This window comes from Drosophila subobscura, chromosome O (assembly GCF_008121235.1).
Source record: "Drosophila subobscura isolate 14011-0131.10 chromosome O, UCBerk_Dsub_1.0, whole genome shotgun sequence".
Taxonomy (NCBI): Eukaryota; Metazoa; Arthropoda; class Insecta; order Diptera; family Drosophilidae; genus Drosophila; species Drosophila subobscura.
Window position 1 is genome coordinate 19,905,166 of NC_048533.1, and position 19,749 is coordinate 19,924,914.

The 19,749-nt window shown below is 44.1% G+C and overlaps 1 protein-coding gene across 2 annotated transcripts; it reads right to left on the reverse strand.

Annotated features, from left to right (window-relative positions):
• Positions 1–435: 435 nt before the first annotated feature.
• On the reverse strand, positions 436–4,281 carry LOC117899521 (transcription factor castor). 2 transcript variants are annotated; one of them, XM_034809579.1, is made up of 5 exons: positions 3,722–4,280; positions 3,078–3,388; positions 2,005–2,695; positions 1,523–1,935; positions 436–1,454 (listed from the first exon to the last, which is right to left on the reverse strand). In XM_034809579.1, exons 1-5 carry the CDS (start codon positions 4,023–4,025, stop codon positions 1,026–1,028), a joined length of 2,148 nt encoding a protein of 715 aa, XP_034665470.1. In that variant the 5' UTR covers positions 4,026–4,280; the 3' UTR covers positions 436–1,025. The 2 variants fall into 2 exon arrangements, with proteins under 2 accessions (XP_034665470.1, XP_034665469.1); XM_034809578.1 differs by having other exon boundaries at positions 3,078–4,281.
• Positions 4,282–19,749: the final 15,468 nt, after the last annotated feature.

Genomic DNA, 19,749 nt, shown 5'->3' on the forward strand with positions numbered 1-19,749 from the left:
AGAGTTCATGGCAATAACTACAAAATATGAATCATTTGGTCTGTCCCATACGCTTTTTCGATAGTGTTAAACAATTACCAAAAAGTTGTTCTATGAAGGGGTTTTTTCTGATGAACTTTCGCCTGTGCTGCAATGATTTGGGTAGCTTAGACCGTCCTTAGAACCCACTAAAAAAATGCTCAGTCGTTGTCAAGGCGCACAACAGTCATGGAAAAAAACCATACATATATTTAATTAAATAAAACGAGGAATTAAAATACTTGAAATATAACTAGAATTTTATATTTTTGAGTATATTTATATTGGATTTGTATAGTTTTTGGTTTAAAACAAACATTATATTTATCTGAAGTACCCCAAGCCTTATGGCTTGATGATTTATTCGGCATTATAAACCATTAAACTAAGAATGGACATCAGGAGAATTTACTAGGGATTTTACATACATATTTATTTAAATAATATCTTAATGGCTAAAGTCTGAACATTTTGCAGTATCTTATTGGCATATCACATACGGGTATTGACAAATAAATCTCCTAAGTCAGGCCATTTCAGCATTCTAACTAAACTAGCAAGCATATTGGGCAGATCTAATGAAAAATCACAGTTTTTAGTTGAACTAAAATTCAAGAATTTCTCTTTTTTTTTTTTATTAAGGATGGCTGAAAATTTTCAAAATTAATGTAGCACTCGAAGAAACTAGACTAAGGGAAGAAAATATCAACAGAAATCTCTGAGGCAAAAGCAAATTCAGCAGCACTCTGCTGGGCATTGCGAGTCTCATCAGAATGCGGCTGAGTTCGCTTTTGGGAAGTAAAGCAACGTCACGTCCGTTCTGGTCCTGCCTCAGCGCTAACTGATCCCATCCCGGAAAGATGTGAGAGGAAAAGGACAATAAAGAGGGACCTGCTTAAAGCGCGCGCCTGGCTGCTGTCCATCGAATCGTTATCGTCAGTCTGTCCAACTATCCTTTACATATATACAAAAGCCTAACCCGAGAAATGCTGGGCAGGACGACGGGCCTACTCCTTGAACTCTGGCTTAACGCTAAATTCCGCCTTGGGCTGCTGCCCCCCGGTGGCTGCTGCTGCCGCCGCCGCTGCAGCCGAGGCAGCACTGAAGGCGGCCAGGTTTCCCAGCATGGAGCTGTTCTGAGGCATGCCGGGATAGAGGTTCTGGTAGAACAGGGGATTCTGCAGCTGGAAGAGGGCCATCAAATGCGTCAGCTGGAAGTTTGGCGCTGAGGCATCTGCCCCAGTTGCAGCGGCAGCGGTGGCACCAACACCGAAGTTGGGCAGGAGGCTGGGAAACAGACCGTTGGCGAGTGGGTTGAGTGAGGATTGGGGCATGGATTGTGGCAGGGGTTGGGGCTGGAGCATGGCCTGCTGGCTGGCATCATCCTCGACCTTGAGACGTTTAGCCTCTGGCTGCTTAGCATCGGCAGGCAGTTGCTGTGAATGAATGGATACACAAATGATAAGTAAGTTCCGGGATATCTTGGATCGTTTGCTATACTCACAATTTTCTTGGGTGGCCTGCCACGCTTTCGGGACAGGAAGTGCTCAGCGGAGAGAGAGGAGAGTGGGGTGGAGGTGTTGATGCTGCTGGAGGAACTGATCGGGGGCTGAGTGGCACAAACGGTTGGCTGCGGCTGCTGGGGCGCGGCATCCAGGGAGGACTCCTCCACTTCGTTCTTGATCTTGAACTGCTGGTAAGCCTGCTCCCCGTCCTGCCGATCGTGCTTCCGCTTGTGGCTGATCATCTGGCTGCTGGAGTGCAAGATGTAGTCACAGCCCTCGCGCACACAGTGGATGTGGTTGCAAACGGTGGAGAACTTGCAGGCCTCGAAGGGGCAGGCCTCCGTCTTCAGAATCTTCTTGAAGCCGTCCATCTTCAGCTGATGGTCCTTCAGGTGGTAGGTCTTGTGTTTGTCTGGGGAGTGGACAGATACACCTAAGTAAGTTTCTGTTCAGCTTGCACCACGCTCTGCCCTGTACTCACCCATATCAGCCTTGTTCTTGAACGTGTGGTTGCAGCCCTCGCGGCAGCAATGATAGTGCGAAATCTTTCTGCCGAAGAAGGGGCAATCCTCGATGCGACAGTTTTCGTGTGCCCGAAAGCGACGGAAGCCCTCGTTGACTATCTCGGAGTCCTTGCGGTGGAAGTTGGCGTGCATCTGGACGTCGCTGGTGCTCACATAGACCTTGGGGCAGTGCTCGTAGATGCAGTGGTAGTGGGTCTGCTTCCAGTTGTAGGCACAGCCCTCGCCGTAGGCAGGGGCACAGTCGTCCGCCGAGGAGAAGCGTGCAAAGCCCAGCTTGAGGCTCTCCTTGCGCTTTTTGTGCCACTTCAGGTGGCGGATGATATCATCCTTCTTGCTCAAGATCTTGCCCTGGCAGGGCTCGTCGTGGCAGTGGAAGTGCTCCCGCAAATTCTCCTGCCGGCACAGGCTGTTCTCGCACTCCAGATACGAGGACACCTTGCGCAGGTTCTTCAGGCTATCCTCGCTCTGCAGGAACACGTCGAGGCTGCTCGCCGTGGACAGGCTGACAGTGCTCTTGCTCTGCTCGCTGGACGGCGGGGTCAGGAGGGAGATGGTCTGGGTCTGGGCTATGGGGGTGTTTGGTGTGAGCTCGCTGTCGAGGGGCGTGATGTTGTACGATGAGTCTGCCGGCTGCTTAACGGGCGTGTACTGCAAAACGTGAGGAGGAGGAGAGGAGAAAAATGTTACATAAAATATTCAGAAGATTGGGTCTCGTCTCCGACAGACTGCCTGGAGCCCACAGATGGCCCGTCGGGGGAGTCGAACCCACGCGTTGCCGACACAGCTGTTTGTTTTCTTTGGAATCGAGATCTTTCTGTTTTTACTCTCGATCTCGAACAAGCCGCGAAAGAGTTCTTGAATCACGAATCGTTTGTTGCATCACTCAAATTACAAAAGCGTGGGATATTCCCCATATTTTCCCTATTCCCATTTAAAGCTCGAAAAGAGAGGCATGGAAAATTCTTATTTACTCTATTAATAAATTATATTCCCATGGTTAAGGTTCGCTACAGACTAACGGACTACTCACCATGCTGGGGGAGTCGACGCTGTCTGTGGTCGACTCCAACGGCTGCACGCCCGACATCATCAGCATCTTCTCGGAGCTGGCATTGGTGCTGACCAGCCCCGAGGAGCTGCAGCTGTTCAGGCTGGACAGAGGCTTGTCATCGTCATCATCATCATCATCTTCATCATCAAAATTCTGCTCATATTTGACTGTGACGGCCGAAAGGTTGCTGGCAACATGCGCTCCCTGAGCCACTGCAGATGTTGCTGCTGGTGGAGTGGTGACTGCGTCGGCAGCATGTTGCGCTGCGTTCTCGATTGGCGTTGATGTCACTGTGGAGGATTGCAAAAAATTATTTGTGGTAAGCTGTTCTACATTTACTGCGCCAGATAGCTGGCCCAGCATCATGTGTTGTTGCAGCTGCTCCTGCTTCAGGGAGCTGGGCGTGTGGGTGGGTGTTAGTAGGAGGTTCGATGTTGCCAACAAGTGTTGCTGTTGCTGCTGTTGCTGCTGCTGCTGCTGGTGTTGTTGCTGCTGCAGCATGAACTGCGTCAGGGGCGGCAATGTGTTGAGCAACATCTGGCCAACAAAGTTGTTAGGTGCGGGGGTCGTGGATGCTGAAGCATGGACAAATGGTTGTTGTTGTTGAAGAGCAATCAAATTACTATTGGGACTACAACTACGGCTACTACGAGTACTACAGGTCGTGTTTTGCGAGCTAAAGCGTTTGTGCGTTCTTGTCTTGAGAGGTTCGAGCTGATGTTGCTGCTGTTCATGTTGCTGCTGCTGTTCATGTTGCTGCTGCTGTTGCAGGCATGTGCTGCTGGAGATGTCCTCGTTCTGTGTGTAAGTGTATCCAGCTAGTTGCTGCTGTTGGGGCTGCTGCAGCTGCAACTGCTGCTGCTGCTGTTGCTGCTGCAGCAAGTTCATCATATAAAGTTGCATTATAAACTCCATTTGATTGGACATTTTGGCAAAGCACTTTGATATTTTCTTATTTTTCTTGTAAAACACAGCACTGAACAAGGATCTCTCTCCTTTCGTTTTAAAAAATTCTTAAGATTTTTCTTTGATCTCGAAGATTTTGGTTTTTTGGTTTGTCACAGCACAGTTGGTTGAACACAGCGGAACACGGGAGATCTCGTTCTCGATCGACTTGTCTTGCACGGCCGTCTGGCGATCATCGACGTTCGGCTTCGAGTGTCTCAACTCTTCCGTTGCCGCCAGCTAATATAGCAGAAGTTGCGCAAACTCAAAGTTCCAGCTACAACCCTCTCCTCTACTGCCCCTTCGTCTCTTAAAAAACGATCTCGCTCGCTCTCGTCGCTCTTAAAAAACGGGCGAACAAGCAACCAACCCCTTGGTGGTGGCTGTGCTGGGCGTTCAACCCCTAGTTTTTTAGCGACCCTTAGCCGGAAAATACTCACGGAAAATGCAATACTCGGCGCTGGCTTGTGTTTCTTGTTTTCGGTTTGGTTCCGTTTTTTCGTTGGTTTTTTCCCGACCAATAAAATGCCAGCATTCATGTAAATTTATCTGGAAAAGAGAGTTTTTTAGGTAAAAAATGTCATTGGTGTCGAGAGAGGAGAGAATGTAAAGGAATCTATATATCTCAACGCAATGTGTGAGGGAGATGGGCAACGATAGAGAAGTACAACAATAGGTACATAGATGACTTAGGGAATTTTATATTATTTATATACAATAAATATGTATTTATGTATGTACAAATGTATGTACTATACGCATATAAATCTATTAAAGAAAAGAATGAGCAATTAATTTTAAATATTACTAAAAATTTAATGCACATGTTTAGTGTTTTACTGCTGATTTATTTAGCAATAAACTATCCTTTGAGTGGGTAGAAATTGGGTGACTAAAGGGTTTGTATGATTAATATCCATCTGTAATGTTAAATGAAATGATTCAGCGATAGTTATAATCATTATAGCTTTAAATAAGTAAAAATTATAAAATGATTTCTTACCCCGCCCATGCTGTGAATCAATTTAATGAAGTAAGTCAATCAAGTCGACCAATCCCAATCCCCACTATGTATTCCTAATATATAAACTTCTTTTGCATACCTAGAAAAGTTAACTGCAATTGAAAAATCAATTTTTGATTAAATTATCGTTCGCGTTCCAATTTCCCACACTAGCAAAATCCAATCTGGAACATATTTTGCTGATTTCCATAAGCATAATCGAATCTAAAGTCTCACAAATTGTAGATTCCGCATAGGCATTGTCCATTAAGGATCATGGAGGATCGCTGCTCTATTCAAACTGTTCGGGCAAATTTTGGCAAAACTGAGAACAAAATAAACCCAAAGGATTGGCGCGCCTCAGAACTGTAGCAGCTGCTCTCCGTCAGAGACATAATCGAATGAAAACCATTCAAATGCAAAAAATAAAACACACATTTTGGCGCCATTGAAAAAGTTTTCAAAATTAAAATTACAATCAAGCAAAAAATCTGCATTACAATCGTACAAAAAAATGCAAAAATTTTCACAGAACGGTTGCAAAAAAAATTTGCATATAAAAAAAACGATTGCAGAAATTTCCGAACAAGAGCAAAGCCTTCGAGGAACCGCTTTCCATTTGAAGGAGGCGACATGTTACATCCGCTGCGCAGGCGCTCCGAATCCATCGCAGAAAGTAATTTCCATAAATTATTGTTGTAAAATATTGGCACGCAGAAGAATTTGCATAATTTTGGCATAGTCGCCCAGGGCCAGAGCGGGTGATGCTCTCGGTTAGGGCTCTGCATAAACCTCAGCCTCGGGCACCCTTGCCAGCCAGTGTTATGCAAATGGACCTGCAACTCAGTCGGGGAGGAGGGTTACATTACACTTCCAGGCACGCAGATCGACTGCGCACGCGCGCCGTGTGGAAACTTATGCAAATCAGCGAGGAAATCCCTCGAACATCGAACAAATCGATTGGCGAAGGGCGGCTGCTGAGGGACGATACGCTGGCTGAGGCCATCGATTGATTTTGAATTTGAATTTGCATTTGGTCGGAGCTAAGTAAGGTACCGCCGAAGTATGGAAGGATGGAAGCAAGGAGCTGGTTGTGTCACTTGGTTGGCGAATTGGGATTGAAGTGGATTTACCAATTGTTGCCATAATTGAGTGACATGGATAACACAGAGAGGGACGGAGAGTGAGAGGGAGAGATACGAACTACGAGCATGTTCTGTGCTATTGATTACAGGAAAAGGTTCCACGCTAAAATGGCAACTGGAATGGAAATCTGCATGAAAATGCAGACAAAAGACCATACACAGAAATAGTATAAAGGCGACCCAGAGCTCGGTTCGTTGCTTGTATTATTTCCCCATGTTCATTCATAGTTACACTCATTGTAAGAGTGTTCCTGCTTTTATGCTTTTACATTTACATATGGGAGATTCATATTCAGTTACAAATGGAAAACTTTTGTCAGTGTTGTTGCTGCTGCTGCTGGGCCAGTTGATTGCAGCTAGTCCTATAGAGTCATTTCAGTCATTCAGAGGACACGAAGCGACAATTATTATTTCGGGCTAAACTTTTGAATTAGCATTACACTGGGAAATCAATTAGCCAAGTAGAAGGCTCGTCACAGCCAGCGACCTTATGGAGTTTTAATTGCTGGCGAGTTTGTCCTCTACTATGTTGCCATTGGTGGAACAAACTTCGGGAGGAGGACGACTCAGACTTATCGCTGGTGTCATCAACGTGAGAAAATCCCAGGGAACAATTCTGGAGTGGAGATCCTATCTCCCATCTTTCTCCCTAATTGCGTCAATTGCCTGTGGCACTTCGATCCCATCCTCCATTCTCCTCTCCTCTGTGTCTAACAATTTCCACGATTTATGCTAAAAAGTAAACAAAAATCGTTTGAATATTCAATCCAAAAGGGCGCTTCACTCACTGGGCACACTATGGGCATACACACACCCTATTTACGTATCTGTTTTCCTTTTCTTGAATATTTTCTCTGTTTTCCTCCTTTTTGTGACTCTTTGTTTTGGGATGCGTATAGCCACAGATTTATTGCCTCAACAAAATCTCAATTTCTATCCCTCAATGGGATGCGAGTAGTTTTGTGTCTTTGTTCCATCGATCGATGATATTTCAATATATTCATTGGCATCCCTCGCTCTCTGTTTGTTCAACACTGCTGACCCTTGGGCTGCTGCCTTTTTGCATAAATCTTGCCAGCTCGGCTCGAGCTATCAATGACCACAGGGAAGGCTAATAGGATCTGTATTTGCGAACGATTTGTCGACACTTTGAAGGGACCAGTCGACCACTTAGGGATGCAATGGATATGGATGGACAGTGGCTGAGGAGAGAGTCATTGCAGATGACAATGCAAATGTGTGAAGTGTTGGTTCCTTATGTTTGGGTTACTTCTTAGGGGCAGTTTGTCCATCTTTGGCTGACCAACCCCGCGATGGACACGCGTCAAAGGTGCTTGATCGCTTAGCGTTGGTCAAGAACCAGTTTCCGAGGGTTAAGGATTGAGAAAAAGGGTTTGAAATGGTCACTCGCGAGGTCAGTGTGGCACGCGTTTCTCTGGGGGGACTGTCCTACGGTCATTTCTATCGGCACTTCGGTTGAGAAATCTTGTTTTGGGGCTCTATCCTTCCCATTGATGGATTGTAGGATAATCTTGAGAAATGTCCGTTAATTCGGGAACAATTTTGGGTTCAACAAAATGGCCGACCTCTCGCCAAAGAGCAAGAGCTTCCCAGGCGGGACGGGGTCATTGTTAAACATGCTGAGAACAAAATAGAAAGATAATTTGAATGCATGACCGCAAGGCTACCCTTTGAGCCCCGTTCGCCATTGTCCTGTCTGTCCAACTCTCATGCCTGACTGCCACCCCAAAGACAGCAGAAGCAGCAGCTTCGGGAACAGGATCAGGGCCATCTGCAGCCGTTAGGAGACACCCAATACACGAGCAGAAGCTAGAGGCAGAGCCAGAGCTGCCGCCGCAGCCTCTATGCTTCCATGTTGACCAGATCCCGCTATGGACCCCGCCATATGGTGTGTACACATATCCTGCAAGGGTTCCATCCTTTCATCCTTTTTTTTTGTGACGTGCTGCTGAAATTTTCTTCGCGGCCTTTCTGAAAATTAATGCCGATGTCCAAACCGGTTTGCTTGTGATTTTCATTTTTGATTCGTGGCCACGAGTCCGGTCCGGTTTTGGGCGAGGAGGTCCTTCGAGCGACCCTTCAACCCTTTTGTTACCTTTCCTGGGATGCTTCCGAAAGGATGCGCAAAAGCGAGTTTAATTGCAGCTTTCTGCTTTTCGTGTGTTTGCCTGACCCGAAGGCCAAGGATTATGTTCGGATGAGAAATGTTTCTCAAGTTTTTTTTTTATTCCTCAAAGGATTCTCTAGAAATAACCGTTATAAATTACCGGAGGTAGAAGGGCGATGGTCGGACTGATGGAAAATGGCGCACGGCCATCGTGACCACTGACCATCTCAATTAGCCCTTGTTGTCCTGTCCACGCGTCCAAAGGATGACCGTTTAAGATGACCACTGATCACCCTTCAAGACGAGGAGCATAGGAAACCTGTTTGACTACCCAATCGTAGCCCATTAAACACGTCAAGAACAGGCACGCGCGCTGACCATTGGTCAGGGCTATCCGATTCCTCTCTATTATCCCTCCAGAGATTATCTCCGACTTCACGCTCGTGCCTAACTAATTCCGGAAATTCTACGCGTGCTCATTAGCATTGCATTAGCACTTGCATAATACAATACAATACATCATCATCATCAGCATAGACTCTACTTCCAGCATTAGCCAAGGGTCAGCAGTGTTGGACAAGCAGAGTGCGAGGGATGCCAATGAGAATATTGAAATATCATCGATCGATAGAAGATCGCATCCCATTGAGGGATAGAAATTGAGATTTTGTTGAGGCAATAAATCTGTGGCTATACGCATCCCAAAACAAAGAGTCACAAAAAGGAGGAAAACAGAGAAAATATTCAAGAAAAGGAAAATAGATACGTAAATAGGGTGTGTGTATGCCCATAGTGTGCCCACTGAGTGAAGCGCCCCTTCGGATTGAATATTCAAACGATTTTGTTTACTTTTTAGCATAAATCGTGGAAATTGTGAGACACAGAGGAGAGGAGGATGGAGGATGGTATCGAAGTGCCACAGGCAATTGACGCAATTAGGGAGAAAGATGGGAGATAGGATCTCCACTCCAGAATTGTTCCCTGGGATTTTCTCACGTTGATGACACCAGCGATAAGTCTGAGTCGTCCTCCTCCCGAAGTTTGTTCCACCAATGGCAACATAGTAGAGGACAAACTCGCCAGCAATTAAAACTCCATAAGGTCGCTGGCTGTGACGAGCCTTCTACTTGGCTAATTGATTTCCCAGTGTAATGCTAATTCAAAAGTTTAGCCCGAAATAATAATTGTCGCTTCGTGTCCTCTGAATGACTGAAATGACTGTATAGGACTAGCTGCAATCAACTGGGCCAGCAGCAGCAACAACAGCAGCAACAACACTGACAAAAGTTTTCCATTTGTAACTGAATATGAATCTCCCATATGTAAATGTAAAAGCATAAAAGCAGGAACACTCTTACAATGAGTGTAACTATGAATGAACATGGGGAAATAATACAAGCAACGAACCGAGCTCTGGGTCGCCTTTATACTATTTCTGTGTATGGTCTTTTGTCTGCATTTTCATGCAGATTTCCATTCCAGTTGCCATTTTAGCGTGGAACCTTTTCCTGTAATCAATAGCACAGAACATGCTCGTAGTTCGCATCTCTCCCTCTCACTCTCCGTCCCTCTCTGTGTTATCCATGTCACTCAATTATGGCAACAATTGGTAAATCCACTTCAATCCCAATTCGCCAACCAAGTGACACAACCAGCTCCTTGCTTCCATCCTTCCATGCTTCGGCGGTACCTTGCTTAGCTCCGACCAAATGCAAATGCAAATTCAAATTCAAAATCAATCGATGGCCTCAGCCAGCGTATCGTCCCTCAGCAGCCGCCCTTCGCCAATCGATTTGTTCGATGTTCGAGGGATTTCCTTGCTGATTTGCATAAGTTTCCACACGGCGCGCGTGCGCAGTCGATAACCCTCCTCCCCGTCTGAGTTGCAGGTCCATTAGCATAACACTGGCACGGTCTCGGTTCTCGTGCCCGTGTCCTGGTCGGGTTGGGTTGCCTTGCAAGGGCTTGGTGGAAAAGTCGCCAGTGCCAAAATTATGCAAATATTTGTTAAATGCGTTTTGGGCATCAGGTCCCGCATGGTAGAAATTTGCATAATTTATTAATGAAATACATACAAGGCCCCTGCGGAGGGTTGCAGTGCAAATAGTCGTTATTTTTTTAGTTGGCAGCTGATTTTTCGGTTTTGCTTAATGCATTTTTGAACATTTTCGCAGAGGCAAATAATTGAAGATTCTGGGCAAAGAATTTTCACACTTTTTAGTAAAAAGAAAACCCAAAACTTGTAGAACAATTTATCAAAAATATTTGCCTTTTCAGCAGCTGTCCGACTTGATTGATGATCGTTATGAGTTCCTTGGACTTGTCTGCAGGATTTGCTGGAGAAATCATTAGCGCCGAGTCAAGTTACCGATCGCAGAAATTTCTCACGAGTTTTTAAGGATTTTCTGAGCATTTTTTATATTTTCCAGGAGGGTTTCTCCCTAAAACTAATGACAATATTAAAATTAATGAAAGCCAGCGATGTTATAAGATACTTCGCGGAGCACACTGCAAATATTTACCCTTTTTCAGGGCGAAATGTTGCAGTAATTTAGGAAACGGCAATTTCCATTAGGTTTCCATGCCAGGTAGGAGAGCGTGGAACTTGGCAAATTTTGTAATTGACAGGAAAGAGTTTCGTTTGCAAGGAGTTTCACTAAAGTTTCATTTTCCGCATTTTTGCAACCCCTAGAACATGTCCTTTCGCTGCAAATCCATGCCAGGGGTCAGCTGCCAAAGTTCCCTGAACTCAGCAGCGCGAACTAGGAGGAGAAAATAAAATTGTGAAAGAAAACTGAAAGGAGAAATATGGAATTATAATCTTATTACATCGTCACAACAAACAGCGCAACTCGGCGCCCCCTTGGCATCCCATGGGCATCCTTCGATCTTCTTCAGCTGCCTTTCTGGAGGCTTGCCTGCGCAGGAAACTACGCACCGGCCGGAGATATGCCGACATTCGTCCCGAATTCCCTTCTTCGCAGAGCAATCCTTTCAGACACACACCGCACGGCACACACAATGCGACGTGTCCTTACAAAAAGGATTACGCAGCATGCTTAGACAAATGCTTTGGAGGGAACATCTTGTTATGTGCTCGGCATCCCCTCCCTCCTCAGCTTGAGGGTGGATTCCCGATACTCGATTGGTTTCCTCTTTTTTTTTGGCATTTTCTGTACAAATTCAGTTCTCGTTTTGTGGAAAATGCTGCTCTACTTTTTGTTTAATTTTCGGTTTGGTTTTGGCAGTTGCGCAATCAGCCGAACAACGCCAACACTGTTCCAGGGAACAGGCTCGGGATATCATGATCAAAGCACGTTTTCAGCCTGATTGGGTTTCCATTGTCAACAGCTGGGCGGTCCCCGGAGAAGGAAAATCACAGACATTACTGAAATGCTATGAAACCAATAAATGCAGTAGCATTCAATACTTTCTTTGAAATAATGTTCCAGCATGCATTTTGTTGTATCTTTTATTGCAATTTCTAATCCTTTTCCATTAAATCAAATTGTGTTGTTTTGTCTTCAAATATGTTCAATTGAAACGAGGAACTAAACTGTTGTATAACTTACATATGTATATTAGCTAAATACTTTTTATTATAAAGTTTGGTAGGAAAGTTCTACGATTTTTGTTAGATATTGATATACTACACATATTCACATTCTTTGCCGTTTATTTGATAATTTTAGTGTGCAGCTTTGTAGAATTTGGAAAGAAATAAATTGGCAAAAACTACCTCACCTTTTTAAAACCAATTAATTTAAATGAGAGGTCTTACAATTCTCTTTAAAACCCATTCATTTACTATGTTCCAAGTACATTAAAATGCTTTGCAATATTTAGTTAGAAAAGTACAGAAATCCCCAATTGTTAAAGATTTAAATATTCAAGAAAGATAAAAGTAAATCAAAGATCTCCATGTAGTACTAAACTATAATTCCTACAGGTATAATTGACGACTTCCACTTAATGTATCGGACACGACACCCACTCACGAATATTTAATAAGTATATATAAGAAATGGTGTGTATCCTTGCTGCTGCTGGCGTGCAACCTCGAAATGTCAACACAATCATTAAGTCTCAATCAATATTCTCGCCCCGGTCTGGGCCGAGTCCATCAACATCAACAGTTTGCTAATGACTGGCAAAATATATGCAAATTGAGTGTCAAACGAGGGCGTTGAAGTGGCAGAGGCATATCCGATGGCCGTCACGTTATATGACAATTAGGGCAGCTCCCTTAGCTGCAAACTTTTCCCGGAAAACCTAAACTTGAAGGATGAACTGTAAGGATCGAGGAAAAAACGCTTAAGCTTTAGCAGTGCGGAGCAAGACCGTGGTGGACTAAGTAAATATTTGAGCAGCAACTTTGATTAATATTTGTTTGGACAGTCGAGAGGAAGAGTCCTCCGGGAGGGAAAGTAAACCCACCCTTGGTCCACGGGGCTTGCCATTTTTGTGCAACGGAAATTAAAGAAAAATAGGAAGAGATGCGAAACTGTAGGGAAAGGTCTTCGCCTTTAAATCCCCATCCAGTCAGGCATGAAGACACTTTTGCCGCAGCTTAGCTCGCTCGGGCAAGGTCAGGGTCCATTAGGTTAAATGATATTGATGATGATCGCAGGGTACCGATCAGATCAGCTGGCGCTGTCCTCTCCTCTGGGGGTTGCTTTCGCTTAAGATCTGCTTTTTATCTGCCATTTGCCTGGGAAAATTCTCACATTTTCACACACAAAAATTATTGAGCTGTTTACGTTTGCTTTGGTCCCGGGCCTGGACCCGCTAATAAAGCAATTAATAGGATTATATATGCAAGGACACTGTGAGTATGATGACAGTTGGCTGGCCAGAGGTCAAGTTGCATTGGTCATTTGGCAGCAGCAGCAGCAGACGCTCAGGGGTGTCAGGGTTATAGTCAAATTATTTGCAACTCATAAGTATTTGAAGGAACCTTTCATCGAAACTGGTCCCAGTCCGTTACGTGATCTTCCAATCGTTATGTTCTGCTCATTGATTGATGGTTATTCTTGGTCAAAAACTATTGATCATCCTGCCAAGGGTGGCCATTGGCATTACCCATGGCCGCGGATGAAGAAAGTTTCGAATTTCCGACTAAGAAAACCCTCCGAAAAAGTGATACTTTTTACACCAATCCCTGGAGCGGAAATCAAATGACAAATGCCAGCCTAATGATGTCAGCTGCTGCAAACCAAGATTTATGTGAAAGTCTCCTCGAGGTGCTTCTCGCCCAAAGGGTGATGTAACCCTTGCCGTTTTCTCCAGCATGCAAAAAACGGAAAACTATTTACGGGTTTCTGCCTGTCTGAGCAAAAGGATGCCAAAGGTAAACTCGAGTCGTGCAAAACGGGAAACCTGCACTCTGCTCTCCTCTAAAACTCATGCCTAATCCTTTCCTTTTTTATTATTTTGCTTCTTCCACGATTGTTGCCATTTCCCTGACATTCGATACTGCAAATTGCATAAACAAGAAGCATGTGAAATTAATAAATTGATTGAAGCAGCCAAAAGGGTTGAGGGTTGAGGGTTACGCAGAAATGCATTTTTGCATTCCATTGCCGAGATCTGAGGCTTGGGAAAATTGCACAGCGAGATTGCGGAAACTGATTGTTCGAAAAGAGTTCGTTATGGGGAAATATAAATAGTTCTGTTCCCCTTCCAGAAATTGGAAATATGTTGAGGAATATTTACAGATGTTCTTTGTAAAGGAAAGTGCACAAAAAGTGAATAATTAAGAATTATTGCAGGCTTCCTCAACTGTTAGTGTCTAACAATTTTTAGAATATTGTAGAAAACATAAAGGATAATTTATACATTTTTAGATCTTACATAAAACATACAAAGATTCCTTTTGTTTGATGGTCTTGAATCTGCAGCTTGATCATTTTTGATTTCAAATATGCAGTGGAAGTTATTTAGAGTGGCAAACACCTACACAATCTATTCCTTCAAATGCTCTGAGTGTTCTCCTAATGGAAATGCAAGCTCATTACTTAATCATAAGTATATTTGCAAATTTCCAAACGACTTCACACAACATAACATCGTCTGTAACTGCGCCTTTCATGAATATTAAATAGGACTGCACGGAGTTGCCCAGCACAAGACATTCCCCCTGCTGAAGACAAACCTATTGGCACTTGAGGAGAATTAACATTTAGCACGGTGCCTGCCAAACAAAAAACGCATCAAAATGAAATCAAGGGCTTGTCTGCGGGAACCTCTAACCCGTTGGCCGGGGTGTTGAATCCGGGAAATTTGCATAACATTGGCACAAGTCAAAAATGCGTTCCTTACCCTTGGCCTATCTCAATCTCGTCCCTCGTCTGCGGGCCAGGACACCCGCTTAATTGAAAATGCCAAAATTATGCAAATTCGCACAAAAAATGTGCATCATTTGGGTTACATTTGACGGCATGGGTCTGCGGAAAATTTGCAAGCCAGCGGAATGAATTCTCCGAAAATTTATGCAATGCCATTTGCAGTTTATTACTGAAGCTCTCTGAATAAAATTATTTTTATGGGTTTCGCTTTTCTATTGCCACGCAAAGTTGATTGCAATCAGTGTGAGAAGTGATTTTCAAACACACATTGAGCTAGGGAAATGTGAATTTAGAAAGAGTCGATGGGCCGGTAGTCATGGGAAAGCTTAGAGAGGCATTAACCATCAGATACTGGTATTGAGATCACTGTGTAAATTTTGTATATTTCATTACTTCCTGACATGAGCCACAAAATATGGAATTTTTAGTCATTGTTTCAAGAAATCTACCAGAAAAAATTTCGGATTGAACGTATGCTGCATAATCTATTGTCGAAACTAAAATTTGTAGGTTTATCCATTTTTACAATTAGATGCGTACAAACATATTGATACTTACTTTTTTGTGAATTGTCTTCTTTGATTCTTCCCTTTGATTTGGCAACTGCTCAACCTTTTCTTCTTAAAGATCATTCAATTCGCAACCAAAGCGTAGATCTTAAGGTAAACAATGAATGGACTTATTGATGGATGATCGTAAAAGTTGACGAGCATTTTAATGATGCGTTGATGGCCTTGAAAAAGCCAAAACTTTTGACTTTGAGTTTCCAATCGAATTATTACTTTTTCGCAAATTCCATTTAAGAGAGCAAGGAACCGAGTCTCGTCTCTCTCTCTCTTTTCTCTCTCTCAACCTACCACACATCCCCCCCTGTAACGCCGTTTATCCCTCTCTCGCTGAACAGTTTTTTTTTTCAATTCTGCGGGAAGGTCAGCGAATTTTTGTTGTATTTAGCAAACATATGAGCGCGTAACGCTTTTCTATGTCCTCAACAATTGAACACGCTGTCAGGCGACAGGGCACAGCATCCTTTATCCTTTCTGAACATAGGAGCCACACAGCCCAGCTACCCCTTTCCATGATGGCCGTGACAATGACAGCCTTTTGCCAAAATGTAGCATTTATACACATTTTTCAAATCACACAATTTCCAACAAAAATAAAAGAGTTGAGTGGCAACAAAAAAAGAAGGGTGGAACGCCCATGGACTTGTGAGGCTAATGCAAGTCCAGCAGGAGATCTGAGGCTATGTAGTACATAAGTTCATGTAGAATATACATACATATGTACATAGTTTTACGTACATAAATATGTATGTACATAAGTATGTACCTGTGCTAGTAGTACGGTTATGTTTTCCCTTATTGAGATCTTAAATCAACTTTTACTGACTGAAGAGTCGACCACAGGCGACTTCCTAATCACACGCACGTGCTTCGGGCTCTGTCTGCCCAAAGGATGTGCGGACAACAACAACAAGTCGGAGCAGGAATCGTGCCGGGCGCTGGTCAAGCGGTCACTTCTGGTCGTCAAGGGGTTAACTTGTTTGGACACGCGCCACGAAAACCTACAAACAAACAATGAAAATTCATCAAAATGGAAGAGTGGAAATGGGCTGTGGTCAAGGGCTGGCCATAAAACGATTTGGGAAAACTGGTTTTCCGCCCGGAAAACGCCCGGAAAATGGTGTGAAAATGCATAATGCAACAGCTTAGCCTATAATTAAGCGGTTAAGCTCCTGAATGGAGGAAATTCGAGGAAATGTAGCACATTTTGCTTTTTTTTTGGTGGAAGAAATTGCAATTAGAAATCTTTCGTTTCTGGTTTCGCTTTTGGCACACACAAAAAAGTTTCGTTTTTCCCCATTTGGGACGGTTCGAGTGCCGCCGCCCCTTTAACCCTATTGAAACTCTATACAGCCATCGATCATGATCGCGCTTCCTTCCGCAAAAATTTCCCACAGTGCAAAAATCGCCAAAAGATTGCGATTGAGATCATGAAGCGGAATATGGCCCTGCGAAAAGAAATTTACGAGCGATCAAATAACCGAGCGAAAACCCCTAGACCAGGTATCAAAGGGTGCAAAGAGTTTTAGAGGTCCTGGTCCTCTGCCTCGATCCCGAGTTCAAATGTGTCACGTCTTATGATGTCACTTTTGCTTAGGCCGCAGCAGCATCAACCCCAAATACCCAGTACTGGGTCGAAGATAGTCATCAGCCTTCTTCATCCTCATCCACATCCCTGAGTCTGCTTCTCGTCGGGTTCACAGTAAATTACGTGTAGAGGTGAAATGCAAACAAAAGGAGATCGTCTGCTGCTTGCCAAAGGTCTGTGTCTGAGGTCTCCAACCCTTCCTTGCCTGCCAGTTTTCCTTGGATTTCCCCCTTTTCTTACAGTTTTTGTGACGAATTTAATGATTTTTGCCTCAAAACTGAAACGATTTTTCATTGACCCGACTGCCGGGGTAGGTTCAGAGTTCGTCTTTGGTTTCTGTTATGCCAGCTTGAACTGCTAAATGCGTTCACCCGTGAAGTCTAAGGAGAGGTATCCGGCCCTGCCCCGACTATAGCCTGGTTTTGTGGGTCAATGCTGCATTAAGCTAGATTTATGGCATCGAGTGCCAATAGTCATGCAGATTAATGAGAAGCTGAACCAAAGGTGAACCCTGCTCGACATTTCTGGCTGCTCGTTTCTGCTTGTTCTTAAGTAAATACAATCTAAGTGAGAAAATGAAACGCACTAGTCCTGCATGCATATGCTAGGACTCGCTCGGAGTCACAAACTAACAACTATTTATAATTAAATCAAATGATTTCTTTCGCTGTGAAAAATAAATCTTAAATGTAGATAGATCCTATCCATTAAGTAAGCTTGTTGCCACTTCCAATACCCTTAAGATTATTTTATTTTTCATGCAAATATTTATGTTTGTTTTCTGTTTCTGATTCCTTTCCCTCAGTTATAACTTTATTTGCATATTTATTAATATGGTTTATAGCTTTGTAAACATCTGGTTAATATATCAATATCCTCCATCAAGTTACCTTCATCTAAAAATATATATTTAGAAGAAATCTGTACAGACTTTTCCGCAGCACTCATACACTAAATATGCAAATGATCGATAGGGCAGCAGCAGCAGCCACCCAACAGCATAAACATAGATTTTTGGAAATAATTTGATGCTACATTTGTGTGCACAAACTGAAAAAAAACGAGAAGGGACGTGTGAGACGCTTCTTACGCGTCACAACTTTTATACCCGGCACTCAGTACTACATCTGCACTTTAGCGGTTATTTGTCCAGTTTTACATTTTTTCTTCATCTGTCATCTACATCAACAACACTACTCACACCAACACGCTCCTTTAGCTCGCCACCCTCCCCTAGAAACACACACTGCAGAGTCGCGGCAGAGTCAGCGGCAGAGGCAGCGGCAGAGGCAGCGGCAGAGGCAGAGGCAGTGGCGTGTCAGGGGCCAGGCCATAAACAACGCGAAGCAGAGTGTGAATGCTGCGGGACGGGGTGGGTTTGGCCACTGCAAACTAATTTCTTCATTGTGGCTATAATAATGATCCAATCGGATCCCAATTTGGTGATCTGATAGATATGGTCATTCCCTACGGAATGGCGTTTTTAGTTTTCTGTTATCTTCAAAATTGTAGATTTGGGAGGTTTTCGTCCCCTTTGCGGGGGCGGAAGGGGCGGGCTCATTTTTTAAATACACTGGTTTCAGTGTGAGCATACAGCAGTCTGGTGCCAAAATTTGGTGGCTCTAGCTCTTATAGTCTCTGAGAACTAGCCGACAAACAAGACGGACAGACGGACGGACGGACAGACGGACAGACGGACAGACAGACATGGCTCAATCGACTCGGCTATTGATGCTGATCAAGAATATATATACTTTATGGGGTCGGAAACGTTTCCTTCTGTGCGTTACATACAACCGTTATCCGCACAAATACAATATACCCTATTTACTCTTCGAGTACCGGGTATAAAAATGTGATGTGATGAAGGGTTGGGGGGAGGTGGGCTCGGAGTTCGTATTGGGAGTAGACCAGCACGCTGACCCAAAATTATAAAGTTACAATAGCGCGGGCAACCCTTTGCTACCCCCGAACGACTTGAATTACCATGGCCCTGCTGCTGCTGCTGCTATTACTGCTGCTGGACCACGGACCCTTGGACAGCCGCAGCCCTTGGCGTTGCCCATCGCGTTGTCAACTTGGGTAGTGTGCGCGGTGCTCTTGTTAGCGGCGCCGCCCTACAGGATAACGGTGCGCATGTGGGTATTCAAATTGTTGTTCATGCCCGCCGAAGGATTTGACCAAACAAATCCTTTCTAATTTCGAGCCCAGAGTGGTGCGCATGTGCAGCAGATTACTGATGGACGCTGTGCAGCTTTGCTGCCTCCTTGCAGCCGAGCACGGCAAACGGGTTTTGAATTTCATATGCCTCGGGATGCCAGTTGTCCGTGTGTGCGTGACCCATCCATCAAGGGACGTGGACGCTGCGGACGGGCGGAAGCTGCAGAGGGGCAAAAACAACAAGTCATTTGAAGTTTTAATAGATGTTGCATCCTTTTGTTCGGGAAAAGCAGCTAAAACTGGTTTCTAGGCAGACCAACCAACCCCTCTCCACCGCCTTGCCGCCTTGTCTCATCATTTGAGCGGATATTTTATTTGAATTTTTCCTTTCACATTGCACAAGTTCTGCCTGGGAAATGTCTTGTGCAAACCCTTTCTTTTTATGGAAAAATTTACAATTTATTTTGATAGAATTTATCTCTTGCCGCTTAATGAGCACTTTGGGTTTATGGTATGTTGGGTAGGCTTTGAGAAAATAAAAATGGATTTTAAAAGTCATAACTGCCACATCATCAAAGGGGTCGAACATAACGTATGCTCGTGAAGAAGACTATCCCTCGCTTAAAAAAATCACCCACATGTCGTACATATCCGAGTCGATGCCAGACCATCACTGTACGTGTTTCAATTAATAAAAAACTTAAATTCAACCCCTGCCTGCACTTTAAGTGACCGCCGCAGCGGTCCTGTCCGAATTATCATTGGTATA

Excerpts from the sequence above, each read along its gene's own strand:
- LOC117899521 (XM_034809578.1), bottom strand. The coding sequence starts at position 4,025 with ATGTCCAATCAAATGGAGTTTATAATGCAACTTTATATGATGAACTTG. Across the intron at positions 2,696-3,077 it reads GCGTCGACTCCCCCAGCATG|TACACGCCCGTTAAGCAGCC; the intron begins GTGAGTAGTCCG and ends CACGTTTTGCAG. Across the intron at positions 1,936-2,004 it reads CAAGAACAAGGCTGATATGG|ACAAACACAAGACCTACCAC; the intron begins GTGAGTACAGGG and ends TCCACTCCCCAG.